At 36.4% G+C, this 27,236-nt stretch overlaps 1 protein-coding gene across 10 annotated transcripts in view; it reads right to left on the reverse strand.

Moving 5' to 3' along the window:
• The window catches only part of Cdk14 (cyclin dependent kinase 14), a 596,871-nt gene that overhangs the window by 287,677 nt on the left and 281,958 nt on the right, over positions 1-27,236 (reverse strand). For all 10 annotated transcript variants that reach the window (XM_031379952.1, XM_031379953.1, XM_031379950.1 and 7 more), the window contains 2 exons: positions 23,382-23,444; positions 13,217-13,340 (listed from right to left, as the gene is read on the reverse strand). In XM_031379952.1, the coding sequence (XP_031235812.1) occupies positions 13,217-13,340; positions 23,382-23,444 (187 nt within the window). The remainder of the gene's footprint in view (positions 1-13,216; positions 13,341-23,381; positions 23,445-27,236) is intronic.

Below are 27,236 nucleotides of genomic sequence, written 5' to 3' on the forward strand. Positions count from 1 at the left end.
CATATCCTAATCGATTGAAATCCAAAAATATGAGGAATTAGAAATTTGTTGATTGTCATCCAATGATCCCTCTAATTTGGTAACTGGAGAAATAGGTCCAACATTATACAATCTAAATACACTGTCAGCTTGTATGTTTGTGACAGTGTCTGGCTCTGTACAACATAAGGGTCTTGAAATCTTGCTTCTCCTATCTCAGCCTCTCTATTAGTAGTATTGTTTATTTCGTGTTTTTACACTATACTATGGTTTTCAGAACAGCTTATATATTTCAAAAGTATTTATATACCCAAAAGAAACACAGATGATTAACTAAGGGAGGTGGCTTGTAAGAAAACAACAAAGAGTGAGACTGAATGCTTAACTTGACATTTGTAACTCTTGTATCAAGTTTGAAGAACAGGAATTTATAAATTACTCTTTCTCTGAGATGAATGTTTTTCCAAATTATCACAGCTAATGAACCAAATTCTTATCCTCACCTAATGTCTGTGCCACTCTCCAAGCAGGACCATTGTTCATTGAAACAGTCGGTGAATGACTTTATGGATAGACCATCTTTGTACATACAACATTTCTTAAATGAATGTAACCTGTTCTCTGCGGGCTGAAAATAAAATCACACACTCAAGTCAAATAGCTTTGACCATAGCAGGAAGTCTGTATCCAAAAATTGTGCCTACAATTCATTTCTTGGTGCAGCAGAACTATCAACTCTCAGCTTAGCTCTGATGGAGGTAAAATTATGTGGTGATGTGAGGGTCATTGAAGAACAGCCTTATTCCAGTGAAATCCAATGTCTAAAATTTGCTCTTATTTTGGGTTTGTACCACAGTAAGAGCCAAGATTTTAAACTCTACTAAATAAAAAACAAACAAATAAAAAGACTTAATATATTTATGTTTATTTAAGAAAATACTAGTAGTGATGTATTATTTTGAAACACAGTTAATATGTTTGGAGTTATTTAAAATTTATATTGAGAAAAATGTATTTTCACTATTGCTGTAGATGAGCATCTACATAAGACTGCTAAATTGATTGTTGTTTTATATCAAACAACTTTTATAATACTTGTTTTTATTATTATAATATTTTATAAATTTTAAGGAATATGACAGAAAAGACATTGAAGGTATTGAAGGGGGGTCTCTGGGAGGAGTTGGGGTACAAAGGGGAAACAAGAATATGATTTAATTCTATTTACTTAAAATATGTTTTTAAATGTTAAAAATTTCAGATAAATTGAAATCATGTAACTTTTCTCATCATAATGTAATAAAAAGAAAAAGAAAAAGAAGAAAGAAAAAAGAAATAGAACTTCCCTAAAATATTCGAAAAAAAAAAAGGTTAGAATGATCTTCACATTGTTTTTGGATAAACTTATTTCACTGTTTTCTTGATCAACAAACCACTAAAGATGATTAGAAATGCACATGCCATTACGCATGTCTACTATATGATAGATGTTGGCTGCAGCAAGATTTATGCTAACACATCACAAACATTGAGTCTAAGGAGTAAAATAAGTGATGTGCATCTAAGTGGCTTCCCCATTTAAAAATAAGAACCAAAACAAAACTTTAGCATCCCGTCATATCCCCAAAGTGGTTTTCTAGAATCCCCACAGATCAAAATCTGAGCATGCTTTGTTTCTCACATAAAAATTCCAATGATTTGTGTATAATATGCATACATTTGTCTCCATAACTGAAATAAGCTCTACATTATTTATAACACTTAATCGGAAAAACCAAAAAAAAAAAAAAACCTAATACAATATATATTATGAAAATGTTTGCAGTACTGTCGGATACAGAATGGCGACAAAAGAAAACTATAGATTCTATATTGAATATATTTCTAATTGAAATATATTCAATTCTATTTATTTATTTATTTCTTCATCCATTTACTTATTGAGGTAGGCAGGGTGTCACTGCAGAACCAAGCCTGGTCTAGAACTTTTAGCAATTCTCGGACATCAGGCATCAAAGTTCTAAAATTACTTAGGTGTGCATCCATGTCTGCTATAAGTTTGTTTTTTGAAACTTAATTCAATAGAAGCTTCTTATAAAATAAACATATATGAAAAAAATCTGAACAAAACTACCAAATAATGGGGGAGACAGTACCCCAATTATGTATCTGTCACCAGCAATTGAAATCCTTCAGTATCAGAAATGGGTTACGTAATTGGTTTTGACGAAAGTGTCTCCATGGAAACCTCCAAACAACCAAGGCTATTGCCAAGGCTATTGGTTGCTCTCCAAAGTGATGGTAAGGCCCTACTGCTGAAGATAACACCTATGTAACTCATTGAAGATGGAGAAGTCAAACTGATGCCTAACTAGAGTCTTTACATCTATTGACTAATAGTGTTCATGGCACTAGAAGGTACTCTCTACACTACTGAAGGAGAAAGATAATCACCCACCCAACTATAAGTCATTCAGTCTACAATGGTGACTTGCATGCAAGACACTCCAGCACAATACTGTTTTAAAGCTTGTGGGACTAACCAACCAATATCTGATTGAGTTTAAGGCCCACGCCATGAGACGGCACCTGTTCCCAATACTTCTTGCGTAGCTAGGAACCTCAGACTAGATAGGCCAGGATAAAACAAATTACTAGTGTTCTGCTAAAGGAATATAGAAATAGAATGACTCCTAATGACATTTTGCTATACCCATAAACTAGTGTCTTCTCAGCTGCTAGAGAAGCTCCTTCGTGCAGCAGATGGGAACAAACACAGCGACCCACAAGAACAATGTGCAGATTAAGAAACCTTGTCCTAAAAACAATGTCTTCACCAAATAGCTCCCCTCAGGAATCAGGACCGAAATGATTCTAAGAGCCAGTGGGAAGGAAGAAAATGAGGAAACCAGGGTCTTGTAGAAACATCAAGGCGGATGCATATCTGAACTCACAGACTGGCCCTTGTAGACAGGGTCTGCATGGCTAGAGCCCAATGGAATCCAGCTGGGGAAGTAGATACAAATCATCAGCCCTAACCTGGGATCTATCTCCAGTTGATAATCCCTCACAAAGGAAAAATTAGTTTTAGTCCCAACGGTGTTGCACCAGGCATACGAACCACACTTCAGGGCAGGCTCCATGGCCAACACAAACAAACTAAATGGTATATTTTGAGAGACTGGGGAGGGGGGAGAGGACTTCATAATGCATGGTCTTGGAATTTGCCTTTATCTGGTTTCCAGTTTTGTGTTTCTATGAGATTTCTGTGTATATGAATGTACGTGTCTCTGCATCAATATGTATTTCTTGTGATTTTTTTCTTTGCTCATTTTTTATTTGTTTTGTTCCATTATAGTTTGTTTGTGTCTTATTTTATATTTCTATTTTACAATTCTGTTTTCTAATGTGTATGTATATGAGAGAGAGGGGTAGGTGAGAGAGGGACCAAGATAGAGGGTGCGATTTTGGGTGAGAGGGAAAGTGGGAAGATCTGAGAGAGGATGGAGAGGGTACTATAATCAGAATATATTGTATGAAGAAAATCCATTTTCAATACAAATAATTCTGGTTCTGTTCTTACAAAAATATAATGGTTTAATTACAACAAGCCAACATCTTAATATTCTCCTACAATCGTTGCTCAGAATGTAAACATCAGAGCAACATTTCTCTGGATTATATTATGTTCAAATGCTTAACTGGAAAAGTAGGTACTTGAGTTTTGACTTGAGTTTCATTAAAGAAAAACCTTGATGAGTTCTGGCTTCAGATTATCAGAACATTTCCATCAGCTACTGAAATGTCAGTACACATAGTTTTGTCATTTCAGACTCTGCATGTGTGTGACACTGTGTTCCCAGCACTGTTGTCTATAAAGACCAAATTTGGATCAACCCTGAAAAAAATTGAGGATGTTCTATACCTTGCAGTATCCAATATTCAACTAAGATACAATACTTCATTTAAAAATAAACTGCATTTATTTCATTGGTATAAACATTTAATTTCATCCTTGACACATGGTAAAATTGCATATGTATTAAAGGATAGCCTCAAATTAAATTTTTTTCAGATTTATTATAAAAATTTCTAACATTTTTCATCCATGGATGGTTGAATCCTCAGATGTAAAACCAGCAGAAGGTAAAATTGTATATATTTTGAAGATCTAACTGTATAATGGTATTTTTCTGGGAACAAATTTTCATTGTGGTTTATATAATTTTCTCAATTCATAAATTGCTGCTCAGGAAAATGTGTGGGATCACACATTGTCTATGAGAGATGAAAATGTAATAGCCAAGTAGCTCCTTGCTTAGCAAAGATGTTCTGTCTCTTAGAGGAGTGATCATGGAGTATAATACTATTCTGAAAACACAACACAGAGATACAATAACTCCACAGAATCACTCCCTTTTGCTATTGTTAGTATGTTTTGTGTTAGAGACGCTAGACTGAAAAACCATGGAGGGAAGCTACTTTTAAATGTAAAGTACAAACAAAGTTATCATGCAAGCTTTTTTTTCTTTTAAATTCTCTTGCCAACTAATTATAGTTAAAATGGTCACTATATACTGTCAATAAAAATATCTCTCTGTCTCTGTCTCTCTTTCTCTCCATAATATGGAAGATAATAATATAAAAATGCAACCATTTGGACAATGCTCATTAGCACTCGGGGCATCTCTGTAAAATGTGGTACATAGAGTGATGTCAAGGCTGGAGAATGGTCACAGAACAGGAGCAGAAGGAGCTGCCTCTGCTTTGTGCAGCCATGTCTCTTCCAAGCTGCAAACTGGCTGAACTAACCAATGACTCTAAGCATTACTAAGGTCTGAGAAGTTAGGAAAGGTCAACAGTGAAGTACAAAATATAATTATGATATCATGTCACATAGAGCAGAAAGAAAACAAAGCAAACAAAGAGAAAGAACAGTATATCACTCTAGGCAGATGTGGCAGAAGTAATAAATGAAAAGGAGAAAATGTGAAAAATTGATTTTTATGGAAACAATGATCAGAAAAAATTATCACATTGAACTAAATATCAACGTAATTATCTAATAGGCTACTTATTAACATGAAATTTATATTTTAACCCAGAAACTACTATGAGATGAATTATAGGCACCAACTTTTAAAATTCTTTTAACAACTTTGTGAAGCACACACAAATACATTTATAAGCAGAGTTTCAGTAAACCACTCAATCATAAACCACTTACAAGCAACAGGGAGGGCATTCAAATCCTGGTGCCCAGCTCCACAATTTATACTTGGAGTAACTTTATCTCATCTTACCTTTTCATATATGTGAGTTTGTAAAGCCTTCTCTCCTCTGTCACTTGCTTTCACTTAATTGTGCTACATCTTGCCTATAGGTCTGCATGGTCATCTCTAACTAGAACCTGGCATTAGGATATATGGACAAGTGTTAAACGTTTGGTGCTATGAAAATCCCTACTGTACTCTGGGGATTTCCTGAGAGAGAAGATAATGTCATGTTTAATTATAATAAGATCATTCTTAAGTCTCCAGTTCCTGACACAAGGCTTTGTAAGAACCACGACGGTCATTCTTGCCTTTAAGGCCATGGCTGATGATGCACCCCTGGCTAACTGATGGGCTGCAGAGAGCTTCGACCTTGGTAAAATGTCGATGAGCTACAGAGAGCGTGCCAGAGCACATGTGAGTATTGGGGAGCTCTCCACTCCTTTCCTCCACATGTCTGCGTGCTCCCCATCTCCCTTTGCAATCCTTTCAGCTGGCTATTTCCAGACTGCACCTTTTACAGTAAACTAGTAAATCTACATGTGTTTAGTTTTGTGTGTACCTCATTTTAGTGAAATATTTAACCAAAGAAGGAAGTTATGGGAACCCTTATTAATTGATATTTGGTTAGACCTTAGGGGATTGTGATTGGCATTTTAAGGGTGAGCAATCATGTGACACTCAGCTTTTAATCTGTAGTGATTGTGGGCTTAGTGTCAGAGCTGGTTTCTTCAGAAACCCAGCAGATATCCAGGGTGTTGGCAAATTGTTTATTGGGATGCAGAAATAGCATGAAGTGGGTGCTGAAAGTGATGGGCTTAAAAAGACCAGTATCATAGAAGGAAGAGCTACTCAGAAAACCACACCCAGAAGGAATTGTTGGCATTTCTTCAGCTAGAGCTCAGTGCTGTTGAACTGTGACAGGAACACTGCCAAAGAAAATTCAGCCTTTTGCTGTCCACAGGGCTTCTCAGGGCTTTAATTCATCCCATCAATGTAAATCAAAAGTTAATTCATAAGTTACTGAGGCTACAAACCCAGCTGATAATTCCAGCAAGATTTCCTCTAGGTCTGATGTGAGAAATGCCCCCTTTTCCTGTTACAGTTTGGGACATGTAGGTCATACTGAGCGACACCTAGCATGCCAGGTCCCATTTCTCAACAGGGACCTCACTGTTCAACTTGAGCTTAAGGCATTACTTTTTGATTTAAACACCACATTGCTAATTTATTTTCTACTGCTAAGATACTAAGTATGCATTTTACATATATATATATATATATATATATATATATATATATATATATATATATAATGAAGGGTCTGAACTAGGCACTCACTGAATATCCATCAAAATGCAGAGAGGCTTTAGGGGTATAATTCACTGGTGGAATTTGATTTGCATTAGGCCATGGGTATAAATGCCACAGAGACAAATATTTACATTAAAAATTCTGAAACTGCATATGTGATTTTTCTCTTTCTCTTAGAGAGTTATAACTGATTTGCTGTGATTTTCCCTCATAGATTTAGTACCTCTATTTTGAAAAAAAGGGCAAAGCAAAAGACTCCTAATGATCTGAACTTACCAACAACTGGATGATGAAATGAAAAAACAACACACCATGCTTTATACTTACATACCATACTTGTTTTACGAATTTCTTGTAACTAGAGTGATTTTTATGTTACTACCAACTAGTTTTAAGTATTGTGAGAGTTTAATGTTATAAACTGTCATAATCACACAGTGTTAGAATCCTCCAGCTTTTTCTGCTCTTTCATCTATTGACCTGTCTCGTATTGAGAACTCTAACTGTAGCTTTCTCTTTGACTGTGTTCACCTCGATAATCTACTCTATCACTTCATGCCTAGTCTAAGTATAGTTCCCATTCATGACACTATCTGCCGGCTCCTTTCAGGGAGAGATTTCCCCAGTGAAACCACTGATAATATTAGAAAGGTGGATCCATGTCTCTAATTAACATGAGTGATATTAATGTGTCAACGTGAGCTCACTGCTTAAATGCACGACTTTGGTTCCAGATGTTTAGATAGAAAGGATGAGGCTGTGCCCACAGCCCTCTGCACATTCCAGAGTGGAGTATCTAATTCTAAATAGATTGTCTGTTTGCAGCGCTAAATAAAAGCAACTGCCTAAACTTTGCACTAAAATTATGTGTTTAATGGTCCAAGGGCCTTATAAAATAGAGTGATTCTTCATTCGGTAATAAAGCCATTTATTATTACAAACTATGTAGTACAAGAAAGACCTAGTAAAACAGAACCCTGCAGGCCATCACAAATTTTTGAAGTTCAACCTTAAATTTATTGTTATAGCTCTAATGATGAATTGCATTTGTGAATGGTATAAAATAGTTGAACATCTATACCTTTGGGGAAAGACTTTCATCTGGAGATTTCTTATCTATCAAAGCCACTGAATGGACCCTACTTAGCATCTGAAAATGTATTTACTTTTTATTTTATGTTCTATTATTTTGTATGTGAATTCTGAGAAGCATAAAAGAAACATGCAGTTAACATGTCCTCTACACAGATACATCTCTAGAGTATCCCTTAAATTAGTCTGCTAGGAATGCGATGGTCAAGGCCTACTGTGAAAAGGCAGCAGGGAGACTTTCCCTGATTAAAACCACAGAGCTGCTTAACTCTGTTCCTCCATTGACCAGCCGGTATAACAAACTGTGACTTCAAATGTTTTTGTTTTTTTTTGAGACAGGGTTTCTCTGTATAGCCCTGACTGTCCTGGAACTCACTCTGTAGACCAGGCTGGCCTCAAACTTAGAAATCCACCTGTCTCTGCCTCTCAAGTGCTGGGATTAAAGGCATGTGCCACCACTGCCCAGCTATTAGAGACTTCTTAGCGTACCTTTCTCCATCTTAGGATAAACAATCTAATTGTCCTTCAAAATAGTTAGACTGACTTTTAACAATATAAGAAGAAACCTGGATGACTTCCATGATATTATGCAAAAACTGTACAAAAACTGTAAATCAATAGTCTACTTTAATCTAATTTAGATGGAAATTAAAGTTACTTCTAGATATTTTAATAATTATTTATTTGTTTTATATAAATAAATACATTGTTGCTCTCCTCTGACATGCCAGAAAAGGGCATAAAATCCCATTAGAGATGATTGTGAACCACCATGTGGTTTCTGGGAATTGAACTCAGGACCTCTGGAAGAGCAGTCAGTGCTCTTAACCACTGAGCCATCTTTCCAGACCCTATTTTGAGTTCTTACACTATCAAATAGAAAATAAATGTCTAAGTCCTGATGAATTCATGGGTTTGCTTCAATTTTTTTCTCTTCATGTGTTCAATGCATCAAAAAAGCATGACTTGATTCATTTGTTTTGAATTTCATACTACTGGAGACACATACACACAAATGATATTACATGAACCAAGCATGTTGTATCTGCGTGTGTTGAGAGAAACATACATACATGTACGTATAAAATAAGATTTGAAGAAAGTGGGACCATGCATTTCAAGGACAAGTTGTATGTGGAGGAGACATAAAGAATGGGGTGACGAAGGGAAGGGACAAGGGAAATGCTGCAATTATAATAATCTAAAAAAGAAGAAAAAAAGAAGAACAGAAATTTAGATTTCTGGGAGGAATGGCACAGCACTGAATCAGATTTAGTGAACAGATTTTTCCATACCTAGTCATTAGAAAATAGGGTAATAAGCTCCAAAGTGTTCAGCACAAGCCACCAACACTAAACAGACCTTGAACTGTATTTGTACCACAGTCTTTCATCTCACACAGCAAGCAGACATCTCAGAAAACATGAATAACTTCTTGAAAAATCAAGTTAAATTCATAACAATTCATTAATTCAATATCTGATAAACTTTGCAGTTGATAACAGTTCAAGTAGGTTATTGAGGTAATGTTTTTATTTGCTCGGTGATATTTTTATTTTTTTAACCTGAAGTTCCAAACCTTGTAAATATCAAACAATGTATGAAACCCATGTGTGATAGACTCAAAACATACGGGAGACAACCCATCAATTCCATCTGTACTCTTGACTATCAAGAACTAGGACAACTCTGATAAACACATAGTTGTTCTATAAATAACTAGTTTTTCCAAAGCCAACTAGACAGAGATTAGTAAGCTTAACTTAGTCTTAGTCTTTAGATGATTATTCACTTTGTCATGCATATTTTTAACCATCTAACCAATATTTATTATCAATACCTTCTATTAAGTATCTCTTGTAGGGTTCTGTACGTAGTGCAGACAATAGTGAGCATGAGATATAGTGGAAGCAAAAAGCGAGTGAGTAAAACACCTTCAAAGCATTAGAAATGTAACTGAATGATGGCACTGAGAACGACCCTATTCTGGGCAGTGTTACAGGAACTACCTCTGAATAAATAAGTAAATAAGTAAGTAAATAAATAAATAAACAAATAACAGAAATGGACAGCCACATGGGAGGCAGGAAGCAGTGCATCCTAGGGGAGGATACCAGCCTATCGAAGGCTGTGATGAGGAAACAAGTTTGAAATTCGGTTGCTCCACAGTGTACTAGCAGCATCAAGGTAGTGAGGTAATTAAATTTAGTACATAAAAACATAGTGAAGGTCTGCAACAGGAAGATCACAATGACAAACCACTCCAATTTATTCATTCTAAATGTATGTAGAAAATAACGTTCAGTGAATAGGAAGCAGGACTTGCCTTACTGAAAGCAGTTAGACCTTATCAACTACCTGGAATTTAGAACTGTGTTCTGTTCAGAGGTGAAAGATCTATAAGTAGAGCGATGCCTGTTTCCCCTCATCCAAGGAAAAAAATCACCCAAGTATTAAAATGAAATTCACCCACTACTGTTAGAGAAATGAAAAATGTTCTAAATTCTGAAGTGTGTTTTATTAATGTGTTATACACATTATGTTATACACATAATATGATACATAGTTACAGTATCATATTTATTGTATTTAGCACATCTATGCATATATCTATATACAGGATACATATAATGATCAATTTATTAAAGATTTAGACAGCTGAAGGTAAATGTCTGTATCTCTAAAAATAGACACTTGGCCAACTGAGATTAAAGGCTATGGATCAATGATCTGATAGACCAGCATTCTGACCAGACACCTAACTGGCCAATAGACCAGCATAGTGACCAGACACTTATGGGGCTGGTAGATCAACATTGTGACCAGACACCTATTAGGACAAGCTTCTTAAGGCCTAACTTACCCCAAGTTTTACATTTCTCTCAAAAAGTTGAAATGCCTACTGTAAGCTTATTTGTGATGAAACAAGAAGTGATGAATGAGAATACAGTACACAGAAAAATCCGGATACCTCCAGCATTTTTTTCCTAATGAGAAATTAGCATTTTCAGTACAGAGGATACAGTCACCTGGACCACATTTGCCCCCTTTATTCGGATGTTTGTGCCACAGTTCAGATAAAAGAGAAGAGAAAGACAAGGAAAAGCTCTTCCATGACAACTCTGAATGAAGTCCAGCTTGTGAACGCTCTGCTTCCTGGAACTGTCCCCCTTTGACAGTTTGGCTCCATTGCACTTTTCTGTCTTACACATACTTGTGTCCAAACACAATAAATCACCGTTAATTGCATGTCTTAAATTAAAAGACAAAATAATGCACAATTAGTTGGGGGAAATCATCAATTGGTGCGTGAGTCTCACTCATTACGTGGAATGTATGCCCACTGCACCTTCTTAGCTAGACAACAGACTGTGACACTGGAGGTATAGGGCCATCCTTGGCAAATGAGTCTGAAGTGAAGAACCAGTGATTTTTAAAAACACCTCTATATGACTAGCAAACTGTGCTTTCACTACAAAGAGCAAAATACAGAAATGTGCATAACTTGTAGGTAATTAGAAAAATTAAAATGTCCTTGACAATGGCTTGAACAGAAATGATATGTCACCCAATAATGGAAAAATACCAGATGATAAACACATGATTTTGTCATGCTTCTTAACATGAGTAAACATTAAGGACATATACTTATTTGACAAGTACAAAACAGTATGCACCTTTTGGGGCACTTGTAATAATAGGTCAGGGAAACAAGACATATAAAAAAAGACATAGAAAATACACAAAAAATGTTAACACATAATTTCTGAGTTATTCATATTCCTAAATTATCTACATTAAGAATAACACCACAGTACTGGATTTTAAGACTTCCCTCTCACTTTGTTCCTTATCTGAAAATAAATGCTAGTGTTTAGTTTGTATACATATGTTCCTAAATATAACCTGCAGAGGCCATTTAGTTAGTTGCAAGTATGTCTTCAGGACTGTAGCACTTGGTAACCAATAGACTTAAGAGAGTCTTTTAAGATGGGCTTACCTTACTATAATAATAAAAATAACATTTTAATGCATGAAAACAATTATAAATCACATTAATACACTTCTACTGTATCTTTAGCTATGTAGACAAATAATTCTTATAACATACTTATTGACATACCCAACACAAAATTTAAGAAATAGCCTCAATTCTGTTAAATGTTCAACAAATACAACAGTGTATTTCAACAAATATCTTCTATTGGCAAACTATGATTTTAAAAAATCATTATAAATTCTTTAAAGTTATTGGCAGAGACCAAGTATGAAATGTCTGCTTGCACAGCTAAAATCCGTGAATTTCAGGAACTACAAGCTTTCCTCTCTCCCAGTCCCCCAGCCTCATTATTTATTTTCTGTAATGAAACAGACTTTCTACCTAGTACCTCATATAATCTTGATGCCAAGTCTGGCAGTAAATAACACATGCATGCACACACACACACAGAGTTTCATCATCTGCATCAAAGTAGATGAGAAAGAAGAATGTTTTGTAAAAATACAGCACTAAACATGCTAACTTTTTTCATTTTCTCTTTGGAAGAAAAGAACACTCAAACCCCACCAGAGTCGATGTGTCCAGTGGTATTCAACTACCTGACCTCAGTAAACAGCCACTTCCTCCCTTCTTTTATTCATTGGAATGGGGAAAAATAATTATTTTCCTGAAAAGGTTGTCTCAACATCAGGCATCTTTACATCCCAAGGGTAATATTTTTATTCTCTTCTTAATGGAACAAATTTCTAATCTGAATATGTATTCAAAAATAATTGAGGCAGTGTCCTGTCAACACATCACAGTGCCATCAAGTGTCACCCTCACCCCAGGAGCTGGGAACCCAGTGAGCCACAGCTTGAGTGTCACCCTGACAGGAGAGCTGCTGATTTTGCTTCCTGTGGATGAGCCTTGCTATCAAAGGACAACCATAAGATTTCTAAGAAAAACTTACAAAAGGCCTGCTGTAGGACCTAGAATTTAAATAGCTATTCTCATTTACATTGCTATAAGTAATATCTGAAAGAACAAGTCACTTTACACTATTCTAAGATTCCCACATTATTATAATCCTTAGGGTAACTTACAATTTTGAAAACTGTCCATCCCAGAATGCCCAAAAAATGGTACCAAAATGTCATTTCACAGTTCTTCAAGTTCAATAAAATGTTTAAACTTCTTGAAGTTGTATGGTACACTATATTTTCATTTTACTTTTGACTATTTTTCATAATAAAAACTAAGATAAGAAAAAAAGACTTCTTTAGTACATTTGATGTTCAAAATTGTATTGACATCTTATTCGGTGTCCTGTGTGAGTGCCTTGTTATCATGCCAGGAAGACTAATAAGCTGTCTACAGATTATAAAAAATCTACCAACCACTATGTTTTACTCCATCATTTTTCAAAAGACAGAAATAATTTCTTCGTTCCAGAAAGAAAAGAATTTTCCCATGATCTGTGATGGGCGAGGCACTGCACCTAAACAAAGGCAGTGCCACCATCTGCCCGGCACTCTCACAGTGTGACAAACAGACCGGTAATTAACTGCTTTCCTACCGAAATCTGCCAGCTTCAACTCCCCCGTGTCACTGATGAGAAGGTTCTGCGGTTTCAGGTCTCTGTGCAAAATATAACGCTGGTGGATGTAAGACAGCCCTCGCAGCAACTGAAATAAAAACAACTGAAGAAAAAAAAAACAGGGGGGAATGAGAGTTAAAATCTAAATTTGAATAAATGCCAGTTCATATACACAGTCTGCCAAATTTATAAGTGAGAAAGGACAACCACCACTAAATTTCCTACCTATCATTAAGCAAAAATATGCAATGTTAGCATATAAACCCTTACTTCATTAAGAAATGAGTCTGAGAATTTCCAGGACTTCATGGTGTTGATCATGCCACAGAGCTCTATTCCATAAATAGCAGAGTTTGAAAGGAGTTTCAGTCTCTCTAGACCAAGATGATGGCTAAAACAGCAAAGCAATCTATAACATTATAAAAGATGGGAAACTTTATGTAAATGTTCTTATTTAGTTCTATAGAAATGGTATGAATATGTTATCCCTAGATTCAACCATTAACATGCCTTAAGGAACAGAAATATAAGATGGTCTGAGACAATCAAAAGTAAACGATCCCATGGTCATACCCATAGCAAATTGTGGCCTGGCTGCCTTTGTACATATGACTGTAGAGATTAGCTGTTGCCTGAAGATAGATGTGTGCCTTCACTAATCACAGAGCTGGCCTAGCCTAGCAGAGGCAGCAAAAGATTCAAGAGCAATACTTTGGGTGTCACGAATAATTCATGTAATGATTAGTGGCCTATGCTCTGCAATTTTATATCAAGGGAATCCTTCGATTTTGATAACAGAAGCGTGATTCCCTCGGCATGGCAGAGCCCTGTTTGTGAAGAAGTTACTTGGCAAAGTCACTCTTGTTGACCTAGTATTTAAACAATCAATCTCCCCAAACAAAAATAAAACACGTTTGTGTTTTATGTATGTGCCAATAATGACCTGTTCATATAACCAGCTCGTAACAAAAGGCTAGTGACAATACATCCAACATGAGCTAAGAAACTGGTGTCCTAACAACTCAGAAATATCCAAGTGGAAAGGACTAGCGACCACCAAGGGCTTTGGGAGCTAGTGTTCCTGAAATTTTCCAATTAACCAGAGCTATGAAATCTAAGCGCATGTGTCTACTGAGATAACATGTTGAAATGCCAGTACAATCAAGTCATATCTTTACCTTGACAGATGCGCATGGGCTGGAGAAGGCTTAGGCTCCAGAGTATAAGTGGAAAGCTGTAAATATCTATTCTGAGTCAGAGCAGACTGAAATTCTGGCTTAAAGACTCCAGAAATCAAACATCTTTCCAGAATGTGCCTCCTCTTGAATCTTCTTAGGAAGATGGAAAGAGTGGAGTGGATGCATACCAGCTTCACTCTTAACTGCTAATCCTTTTTTATCCTGGAACTTAAAGCTTACAATATCTATGACACTCCTTACTTCTTCAGTATGGAAGAAAGATGATTAGGTGAATTAAAACATGAGCAGTTTCAAAGTCTTTAAGAGACACATGTATGTAGAAAGCATACATTAAATTTTAGAAATAAATAGTTTAAGAAAAAAATGTGGCTTTGTCCAAGATGGTAGGCACTGCTTGGTACCTATATGTAGACTAAGGGCTCGGATGTTGAACCATGGCAACGCTTTCGACCTAATAGAAATGTAACAGTATGCAAATGCCAGCTGCTCACCCATACATTATAGAACAACACCATATTTGACCTTCCTGTTAGGAATATTAAAGTACACACTAAGATTATCTCCATTACAGTGACTGAGAAATTGAGTGTGGTTTCTCGCGATTTCTAAGGGATTAAGTGTGAGTGTCAGGATGCAAACTGAGGCTATCGGACTACAAAGTCAAATAACGTAGTCCAGGAAATGTTGACAGGAGCCAACACCTACAGGCAGAATGTTGATATAGAAGCTACCTCCTCAAACTGATAGGGTGGCACATGAACATATAGTACCATGGCCCCCGAACCACTGAACCAAACTCTGGATGTAGTCGGGTGCTCAGTCACTACTATCCTATGTTTCCCTGCTCTAAGAAATTATGTTCACACCATATTCACAGGCTGCTCTTCAACTCAGTATCCTAGTCCCTGGTACCTCCCTGACCTCCTTCCCATCCCTTCCTTAGCCTCTGTGCTCTAAACCACTCCAACTCTATGTCCCAACTGTAATTTCTGAACACACCATTCAAAGTACATAATTTACCCCACCTCCAACAGACTATTTTACCCTCATTGTAAACTGAATACACAGTTGTCACTCTGTGCCAGTAATGGGATTTCTCAATGAATCCCATTAGAGACATCTGGATAGCGACAGATAAAAAAGATCACAGATAGGAAATCCTAGAATGGGATTCTCAGACAGCTAAGAGGAGAAGTGGGTAGATTAAGCAGTACCAAGGGTTTTTCAAATATATAATCCATGTGCTAATCCAGGGGTCATTTAACTAGGATATCATCCTGAAGAAGATTAAAACTACTGTTAATGAAGGATGAGATAACATGTTTTACCCTTAAATATACAAAAGCCCTAAAGTTCAGAGGTTAACACAGTCCTAAAAGTACATAAAAAGAAGACAGAGCAAATCTCTATACTGCCAGATACCATTATACATCGGCAGGCTGACAGTTACATAAATGGATCCTCGCCACTTGAGACCTTCAAACCACAGTTCACACTCAGGATCTTGAAGTTCTAAGAAAGGGAGGATCTAGCAACAACAAAAAGGAAGAGAACTGCCCTGCCATGATACAAAGACATACGTGAGAAGGCAAGTCAGGAAATCTGCCACTCTGAAAACTAACAGTGAGTTAGGCTACACATTCCCTGAACACAGAAACCGAAATGATGGGGAGATAAACAGTTGCTAGTCTGAAGAGAAAACTTGAGGCCATGGCCACAAGTATAACATATATTCAGAAAAGCAAAAGATAATATACAAAACCCTCATGAATATGATGGTGGCAAGACATCAACAGCAGACTTCACTGAAGCTGGGGGTGATAGTGGTACACACTGTAATCCCTGCACAGATGGAGGCAGGAGGACTGTAAATTCCAGGCCAGCCTGGACTGGATAATGAGACCTAGTCAAACAAATGGAAGGGATGAAGGAAAGAAGGAAGGAAGGAAGGAAGGGGAGGAAGGAGAGAGGGAGACAGAGTGAATGAAAGTAAGGAAAAGAAGGGAGAGAGAAGGGGAAAGCTCTTAGAAGGAAAGGAAGGGAGGAAGAAGAAGGGCAGGGGAAAAGGCCAATCTTCGCCGAGACCATTAGAAAAGTGGATGTTTCACAGTTAACACCTTATGGTGGCTGCAATCTTTGCACTGCCAGGCAGGGTGGGAACAGTGAGAACTCTGTCCCTGGCTGAGCTTAACTAGAACATAGAATGCTACTACTTAGTAATCATGGGGAAACTCAGTTATGGGGGATTTCTCCTTACACACACTCAGGCAAGGACTGAACTCTCTCATGTATATTTCTAGGAATGCCACTCTCTCAGGAGCTGAATAAACCACAACATAAGTAAGTTCATACTTGGCCTTCTACAAAACAATGGGTGATGTTACAAGGAAAGACCATCAGAGTGACCCACACAGGCCAAGGGAGAACAATGGATTAGCATTGTTATTAAAAGTACTAGCTGACAGTGAAACCCACCGAATGAAAAAGAAAGAATACACACAGCTTCTTACTGCCAAGGTCACCCCAAGTTTTGTTACATGTATGATTTAATCCCTTCAATCTAAAGGAATAAAAAAGTCAGAAACAAGTGCCCTCAAAGACACCTGTTCTCATGATGCTTGAGAACTTAAACTACAACTTATTATTACTAAGGTAGTAAGCAGCATTTATGATGCTCACTACAACCACAGCTTTACATCAGACAGCCAAACGATCAATGCGCTTTTATTATTAAATAAACCCAACTTCATAAATGCTCCAATTAGCAAATAATGGATTCGTGGTTTTCAAGCCTCCTTGTTTTTTTATTCTATTTAAAATCTTCCTAGAAATAAATAGTATGGCAGCAGACAGCACCACGTATAATGTTGGTAGATTATATTTGGAGGCATCCTTCATGTCTCTCTACTGCGGTGTACATGATATCTTCTTTGTACACTTCTGATGTACTTCTTTGGTATTAGAACATCAAACACATCAGCACACTCTCTGAACATCTGTACCCCAGTTTGGGCATGTTCACTTTCTGTAATTAAAATATCAATAAGAGATGCTTTAAGCAATGGCCTGATGGATGGAGACACTAGGAGCAGATCTCTCGCCGCAGAATCTTATCCTCCTCTGCAGGGAGAAGTTCATGGCATATACTTCCTAGAAATAGGCCCTTTTTCTTCTTTAGTAATGTAAAAACTTACTAACATATATAATCAACTTTATATCTATATATAGAGAGATATATACAGATAGATGATAGATAGATAGATAGATAGATAGATAGATAGATAGATAGATAGATAGAGATAGAGATTAAAATAGAACAAATTACACTTGTTAGTTCCATTAAATACTTTAGCTATTCCTTTTTGAAACATGTCAAACAAGTTTTAGAAAGAGAAAAACCAGGTATTTTAATCATAACTTTAAAAATCAATTGGTAAAGGTATACAGTGTTGGCCTTAATATGTCATATTTGTTGCTCAGAAGTATTAGAGACACAGCAACAAGATTTATAACTAGACCCTCCCACCAGTGTCAAAAATATAACTTCAGATGCACTTCATCCTATTTTTTAGAGTCATCCAGTTCTATGAATGGTCAGAGATAGAAGGATTCTTTAGTACAAGATTCTCCTTACCACAGAATCAAGCATGGTGAACACTTTGCACATATCCAAGCCATGAAAATTTCCTTTAAGGGCTGTTTAGGGACAATCTAGTCTACCAGTGAGAGCTCTTGGCACTAGTGCCCATCCCCATGCATGCCAGTAGTTTCCTATAAACAGCACTAATCTACTTTGCTGTCATCAGGAAGCCATTGAACATCTGTGTATCCTTGGTGTCTCAGTTTAAGAAGGACTGTTTGAAATGAGGATGGATACCTTTAACAGCCACTTATAGCACCGAATTGTATCATTTCACAATTCTATGAATAACAATGCAACAGGTGATAAAGAAAATGACTGGTACCAACCACTTACTGAGATCTTATTATGGTGCATATTATTCTAGGTGTTGTCTACCCATCCATCCTTCTAGAAAAATACTAGAAATATTGTATTCTAAAAAAATTCTTTATCTTGCATCAGATAATACATTTCTAGTCATGCTAGTTCTTTGATTTGGAGAATCCACAGAATGATTTATCATGACTCATTCCATTTAACTAAGCTTCAAAAAATTTAAAGTAAATACTAAGTCCTAATTTTAAAATAATATATTCGATCACATCCAAATAGTTTTAACTTACAATGCATCATTGCAATTTTTTATGTCAGATTTAAAGCAAGAGGAAGGTTAGACAAGAATAATAAATGAGATGAAATTTATAAAAACTAGCTAGTCCACAACATAAGCCACTGTGCATATACTTGAAAACATTTATTGTACTATTTAGACAGTGAAATATACAAGGATCCATGTCAGTGCATCGGTCCACATGGGTACAGTGTTTTGAAGTGTATTTCCTCTATATCTACATGTTAGGGAACATGCAACACACAATAGGAGAAGCTATTCACATTTCTATCTACTTTTAGTTTTTCCACTTTACTAATTATTAGTTATATTCCAATAATGTCTTCAGAAAGATATGTAACATGTTTCAGAATTTCTAAATAAAATAAAAATTAATTTACATTTCTAAGATCACAGAACACTAATAATTTTTTCCTAAAGATAAGAGCTTTCTGTATAGAAATAATTCTTAAACATGAGACTTCTTTGAGGGATGTAGCAAGCTCTTGTGGAAATAACTGCTTTCACTTTATTTGAAAGTTGGGCTCATCAAATCAACTGTCTTCCATCCCACTTCCCTTCACATTTTAGCATAACAGTGGACATCAAACAAGACGATATCCAGAGTGAGCAGGTTAAAGCTGCAAGGTTTAGATCTCAGAAACACCCAGGGTTTCAAATGTGTTTGCAAGATAAGCAGATCTGATAAAAAATATGTTAAGCTTCTAGAAGTTACCAGGCTATGTCTGATGAAAAATGCACAGTCATGGGTCTTAATTAGGGTTTCTATTGCCTTAGATTGAGCAGCAAGGCCAAAAGTCTCTAGGGGAGGTAATTGTTTACTTCAGTTAACAGTTGCATATCACAATTCACCATGGAAGGAAACTAGAACAAGAGTTCAAAGGAGCAATATGGAGAAATGCTGCTTATGGGCTTGCTCACTCAAAGGAGCAACATGGAGAAATGCTGCTTATAGGATTGCTCACTCAAAGGAGCAACATGGAGAAATGCTGCCTATAGGCTTGCCCACTCAAAAGAGCAACATGGAGAAATGCTGCTTATGGGCTTGCTCACTCAAAGGAGCAACATGGAGAAATGCTGCTTGTAGGCTTGCCCACTCAAAGGAACAACATGGAGAAATGCTGCTTGTAGGCTTGCCCACTCAAAGGAACAACATGGAGAAATGCTGCTTATAGGCTTGCCCACTCCTGGCTTGCTCAGCCTGCTTTCTCATGCAACACAAGAGCATCTGCCTAGGGGGCAGCACCACCCACAGAGGGATGGATACCCCCATATCAATCATTAATCTAGGAGCTGGACAGGCTTGCCCACAGGCCAATCTTATGGAGGGATTTTCTCAACTGAGAGTCCCTCTTCCCAATGATTATGGTTTGTATTAAGTTGACATGAAACTGACCAGAAGACAAGATTCTGCTTAATGAAATTGCTAATCAGTCCAAACTTAAAAACTTAGAAGAAATTACTTTCTCAATAATGAAAGTGGAGAATTATATTTCAATGATTTTTGTCTATAACAAATCTTAAGAGACAAAAATCAGCACAAAATATTTTGATATAATTTGAGAAGACTAATATAAATTCATTTTAAAAAGAGAGAGAAAGATATAGACTGAAAGACTAACAAATAATGAATCAAGTCTAAAAATATTGGAGAATATTCATCAAAACCAAAAAAAGAAAAAGAAAAAGAAAAAGAAAAAAGCCACATTGCAAGGAAAAAATAATTTCAAAAGAAATGTAATAATTAAAGACTACTGAGTCTTGGTATAAATGATCACTGAATTTCTCTTAATAACCCCATAGAAGTGTGTGAAGCAATAGAAATTTGCATAGTGATAATATAATGCCTATGACTTATAATAGGTTTTCCAGCATTCCTGGCTAGTCACACAAAAGCCATGCTTACCCAGGACAACAAGGGAAGTTCTGAGTAGAGTGTGCAACTCTACTGAACCTGTCTTTAAGGGCAGGCATCCTACTGGTTTTGATAAACATAAAATACAAGTGTTCTGTAAAACTAAGATGAATAAGCAGCTTAAGACTGAGTCCTAGGTGGACCTCTCTCCTGTTCCCAGTGGGTACTCCCAATTGGGTGCTTCTGCGTTACAATTACATATAGCATGATTCTAGTGATTGTATTCTATCATCCTTTAAATTTGAGTTGTAAAACACTGCCATGGAAGAGTGTACCATTTAATTATCTGGCCTTAATTCCTCTGTCAGCTCCATTAATTAACAAGCATATCGGCAAATGACTCCACTGAAGGTCTGCCTCCCATGTAAATCATGAGATTCCCTTCTTAGCTTCCCCTTGCAAGTCTAATACAACATGGACTGATATGAATCATTTTATTATATTTTTCTGTCAATCCTTTAGTAATCCTTTAAGTTTTAGAAGTGGATGTTATATCTTATAACAAAAAAAAAAAAAAAAAAAAAAAAAAAAAAAACAGGACAAAGTGTTCAAGAGATTCTTGGGCAGGCATCCAGAGTAGATGCAGAATTAAAAAAAAAAAAAAACACTACTTAATAGACTCATGAAAAGACTCAGATTTCCTAACCCACAGAATTAGGCAAAGCTCTATAATACTCCTGCCAATGCATCAGAGGGTATCATTACTAGCTAAATGAGAACTCTAATGAAGTATGTGGAGAAAATCAGGTGTCATTTGGTTTTCTCTCTGGGTATTAGAAAGTCTCATTTAGGAATGTATGCTCAGTGCCATCTGCATAAGGCAAACTTAATTTGGCACCACATTAGTTTATCACTAACACACCTGCTTGTTCTCTGGACTACGGAAGAACGACAACAAGTTTTCAACCATAATAAACTTTATATTATTTTAATTAGTATCTCTACTAAAATGAAAAACAGAGGTTTAGTTTTTATACCAATAGGATTTCAGATACTACAGGGAATAAGGCAGGGAGTTCAAAATTACTTTGGGCATTTGCAATTGCTTTTTAAAAAGATGGTAAATGTAATTTTGCAAAGAATCATCTAGCAAAGTAATTATGCCACAGAAATGGAAACACATTACATAAAACACAGGAAGACTCAATCTCATCATGATAATAAGATGGCACCATCTACATCTATGTCTGTCAGCTAGAGACTGTGTCAATTAATCTTTTCGTTTTTTTCATGAACCTTAATTTCCAGTCTCTCATGCTTATCAATTTTTAAATACGTGAAACCTGAACAAAGGGGAACATTTAAACTGTTTCAGTCATCTAAAAAATCCACTAGCCAATCGGCAACTCACTAATGGGCGTAAGATCGCCAACTCATACAAGTTCTGTATGTGACTCAATTATGGCCAAACTCCAATGTGCTGTGAAGTAGACGATATTTAAAATGTACAAAATAAGTAGTCTCCAAGAAGGCTAAGCAGTTTCCTACATACCAACTTTCATGCTACAGAAATGGGTTGCTATTTCTTTAATCATCATAAATATTAATAAAGAGGCCCTGTCCTCGGGCTTTTACATCAGGGTTGCAATCATCCTCTAGGTGACTAATAGCTGAAATTACTCATTTGTCAAACATTTACATAATGCTTAGAAATTAACTATTAGTTAAGAGTTAATGTTTATTTCAAAATGTCATCTTCATAATAGACACATTCTGTAGGCAAATAAATTAGCAAAAGGGTTTAGGAAAATTTATTTAACACTGACTTATTTTCTTGAGCTCATCCCAGTACATCTAAGGAATGCTATAGACAAATACCACTTTCACAAATACTTTACTCAAAATTAGTAACGAGTTAGCTTAAAATGTTCCAGGTGCTCCTATGGAGCCAGAGGCTAAAGGCTAGCCCAGGGGCTCCCTCACTGCCTCTGCTCTACCATGACACAGTGACATTCAATACTCTTTCTGGCCAGAGGAAAAGTACAGTGTTTGGAACATTGGTCCTCTAGCATCTCTTTGGATCTGCTAGTCAAGGACTCTGCATTTAAAGAGATATGGGAAAAGGAAAACTAAACATATCCAGTCAAGTACTATGCTGACACACCAAGAGGCTGGCTCTTCTCCTCATGGGCTACAAGTAAAGCATTGGGAATGGTTAAATTTTATTTTGGTATGATGTTTAAAACATTAATCATATGAATTAAAAAAAACTCTGAGGTACAGGAGGAATCCCATGTGTCAATGGCTGGATACTTGCAACGGCAGCAAACCGCACAGCCTTAGTGTGTAACCATAACAATGAACACATTCCAGTCACAGGACATAATTTTATCTTCCCTTTTTAATGAAAATATCCTCTAAACCAAGATTAAAACTCAAGAAGCATAGGATATAGTAAATGTATGAAGAAAGAACAGACAAATTGTGTATTTTTTTTGCTAAACACTTGAATAAAGGCACTTATACTTCACAAATGTTCTTTTAACTCAGTTATCTAAAATTATCAGAGATATAAAAAATAAAAAATATAAGAATATATAATTTAACTAAAAGCTGACACAAAGTAGAAAACAATCCAAATGTTTCTGTATTTAAAAAAAAAAAGGTTAAAACACCATAATTCCCACCAATTAAAATAATAACTAGTTCTTTTTAGTATTATATCCTTTACAAGACAATTTTTAAAAATGTTTAAATGAGCAGTAAGATTTCAGTTTTAGGCTAAAAATGTACATATGAAGACTATAAATCCATGGCTTTAAAATCCTGTCTCCTACCTTCACATTATCTGGATGGAGTCCTCCAGGGTGCTTGTCCATGTACTGACATAAATCAGTGTGCTAGGGAAAAAGGGTGAAAATGTATTAACATCCTTCTGGCTATAGCATGATGAATCAATATTTTTCTACTTCAAAGTCACCATTACCTTCCTGACAAAAACAAATACAGGATGTGTGGGTTAATTTTTTAGAGTGTGCAGTTGCATGTTCCACCACTTCCCATCTTTAACTATAATAAAAGCATCTTCATCTTCAGGGTTTTTGTTAACCATATTTGTATTAATAGGAATACATATTTATGGTTTGCTAAGTGTCAGTTTCCTCATTGAATATACATTCTGATACTTAACAAAAGTCCAATCATAGATTTTCTGTTAGGTTGACTAACTTAAATATTTATTTTATGTGAGCTGAAGATATTTAAAACCCTATTTATTTATTTAAATCCTAGTGAAATTAATAACTGGAATTTACACAAATATATACATATAATTTTCAAGAACTGACTATTTAAATAAATATAAATTATAAATTAACAAAAAGACTTTCAAAATAGCAACTTTAGAAAAGATAGACAGGTACCTATTAACACACTCAGATAATATGCAGTTATTTTTCAAGCATGACAAGGTAATGTACCAGTAACAGTATTTCTCCCTATCTTACTTTTCTCTATGTGATGAATGATTAAAATGGTAGTTTAGTCAAAAGTTTTGTTCTCTTCCTGTAAGGCATCCTATGATTTACAAGACAAACAGTTACAAGGTAAAATGAATGAACAAATGTCTGGGCGTCCCTTTGGCTAAAGTGGCTGAGGACTGGCAGGTTTTATAAAGCATTCAAGGACCTTGGGGTAGGTCCTCATATTCACAGTGTAAATTTGGTTACTGGGATTTGATTGCACACCAACAGCAACTGCCAATGACACATGGCACACCTTAAAGTCATCCAGTCATGAGTTTATAATGATGCATGGTATATAAGAAGGTCGTGGGAGTGCCAGGGACCACCACAGAGCACAGAGCATCCCTTAACAGCACCTTGTAAGGATGCCTAGAGCAATGGAGGGCAGAATGTCCTCTAAACAACTTGGAAAGAAATCAGTTCTGAGAAACAACTTAGCCATCCAAGGGCAAATTAACAAAACTGGGACAAAAGAGCTAGTCAATATATACAATCTGACTTCACCATTTTATCTAGACCCATGCAGAATGTTGATAATCAGACTCAGACTCCAAGCTGCTGGGACTATTTAAACTACGGCAGCTGACACACACAAAGAAAGACATAGACATATAGAAAGTTATATATACAAGATAAGCTCACTTAAACAAACTTAAAATATAATTACTTTGGGTCCATGGGGCTTTTCCTGAATTACTGTATGCAAGTTATATTCCAAGCATTTAAGAAACGGAGGGAGATTCATCTTGATCTGAGACTGAGTCTGCAGTATTCACTTATGCATTCCTTCATGTGTAGCTAAGCTAACATCAACTTCAGAAAGGAGTAAATAAAGTACTTAAGAGTCTTTTTTTCCAAAGGACAAATAAAAATGTATGTGAATAAATTTTAACCTGTAAGATTACGCATACATTGTGTGTGTAGCATAATATCCAAAAGGATAAGAATGATACCTACTTGCCACGGTTTTTAACACGCAATAAGCAAAATGACTCACAGAAGAAATCATATGGCTAGTGCCTGCTGTGGTTGGGATGTATCTTCAGTGTTCCTCCTCACTGAAAGCCACATGTGCTTCAAAGAACACTGTGTTCTTCAAAGTCTGCTTCAAAGAACACTGTGTTCAACTCTTGAGATATGTAAGAAGCTGGGTCTAGTAGGATGTCATCCGATCACTGTGGGCATGTAACTTGAAGGGTGAACATAGTTCTTGTAGAGCCCTAAGTAAGTTTTTAAGAAAGCTTTTTTTCTTTTTTAGATATTTTCTTTATTTACATGTAAATTTCTCCTTTCCCAGTTTTCTCTCCAAAAAACAAACAAACAAATAAAAACAACAAGAATAAACCCCTGTTGCCTCCCCCCTCCCCATGCCTGCCACCCTACCCTCTCCCACTTATTGGCCCTGGCTTTCCCCTACATTGGGGCACAGAACCTTCACAGGGCCAAGGTCCTCTCCTCCTATTGAAGATCGAATTCGCAATCCTCTACTATACACATGCTGCCAGAACAATCAGCCCCATCATGTGCAGTCCCTGGTTGGTGGTTGAGACCCTGGGAGCTCTGAGGGTACTAGTTAGCTCATATTGTTGTTCGTCCTAAGAGGCTGCAAACCCCTCAGCTCCATTGGTCCTTTCTCTAACTCCTTCATTGAGGACCTTGTACTCAGTTCAATGGATGGCTGTGAGCCTCTGCATCTATATTAGTCAGGTACTGTCAGAGCCTCTCAGAAGATAGCTATATTTAGGCTGGCTTATTCTTCTTTCAGTCTCTGCCCCACAGTTAATCTCTGCAACTCCTTCCGTGGGTATTTGGTTCCCCCTTTTAAGAAGGAATGAAATGTCCACCTTTTGTTCTTCCTTCTTGAGTTTCTTGTGGTTTGAGGGTTGTTCTTCCTGTATTCCAAACTTCTGGGCTAATAACCACTTATCAGAGAGTACATACCATGTGTGTTCTTTTGTGATTGGGTTACCTCACTCAGGATGATATTCTCCAGATCCATCCATTTCCCTAAGAATTTCATAAATTCATTGTTTTTAATTGTTGAGTAGTACTCCATTGTGAAGATGTACCACAATTTCTGTATCCACTCCTCTGTTGAGGGACATCTGGATTGTTTCCAGGTTCTGGCTATTATAAATAAGGCTGCTATGAACATGGTGGAGCATGTGTCCTTATTACATGTTGGAGCATCTTTTGAGTATATTCCCAGGAGTGGTATAGCTGGGTCCTCTGGTAGAACTATGCCCAATTTCCAGAGGAATTGCCATACCGATTTCCAGAGTGCTTGTACCAGTTTGCAATCCCACTAGCAATGAAGGAGTGTTCCTCTTTTTCCACAACCTCTTCAGCATCTGCTGTCACCTGAGTTTTTTATCCCAGCCAATCTGACTGATGTGAGGTGGAATCTCAAAGTTGTGTTGATTTGCATTTCCCTGATGACTAAGGATGTTGAACATTTCTTTAGGTGCTTCTCAGCCATTCAGTATTCATCAATATAAACTGAACACAATAAACAAAATTCAGGAAGGACAGAATTAAAAAATACAGATCTGGAGAGATGGCTCAGCAGTTAAGACTACTCTTCCAGAGTTCCTGAGTACAATTTGCAGGAACCACATGGTGGCTCACAACCATCTGTAATGGGAACTGATGGCCTCTTCTGGTGTGTTTGAAGAGAGCTGCATGTACTCATATACAATAAAGAAACAAACAAATAAACAAGATCATTAAAAAATTTAAAATACATATTTCATAATATATACATATTTATATTTTGTGATTTATGCAAGTAAGCAGCAAAATAACATCATATTGGACATACATAAAATGTGGCATGAGGCAATATCGCACAACAGAAGACAAGAAACACCCCTCGCAGTTCTGTAACCAACAATGGAGCCCATCACTATAATGCAGGATTTGACTGAGAAGTCAGGAGAAAGGAAGATGAAAATTTACCAAAAGGCTCTAACTTCTCACTGTAAAACTTAAGAAATAAAAGAGGCAGAAAAACCAAAAGGATAAAGATATGACTTACAGAATGAAGGAGGAGCTTTGTTTCTGTGATTGAAAAACTCACTGTGAGTTAAAGAGATTATATTTTTATTTATTTATTTATTTTTTTATTTTAGATATTTTCTTTATTTACATGCGAATTTCTCCATTCCC

The sequence above is a fragment of the Mastomys coucha genome, unplaced genomic scaffold, assembly GCF_008632895.1.
Source record: "Mastomys coucha isolate ucsf_1 unplaced genomic scaffold, UCSF_Mcou_1 pScaffold19, whole genome shotgun sequence".
In the NCBI taxonomy this organism is placed as follows: Eukaryota; Metazoa; Chordata; class Mammalia; order Rodentia; family Muridae; genus Mastomys; species Mastomys coucha.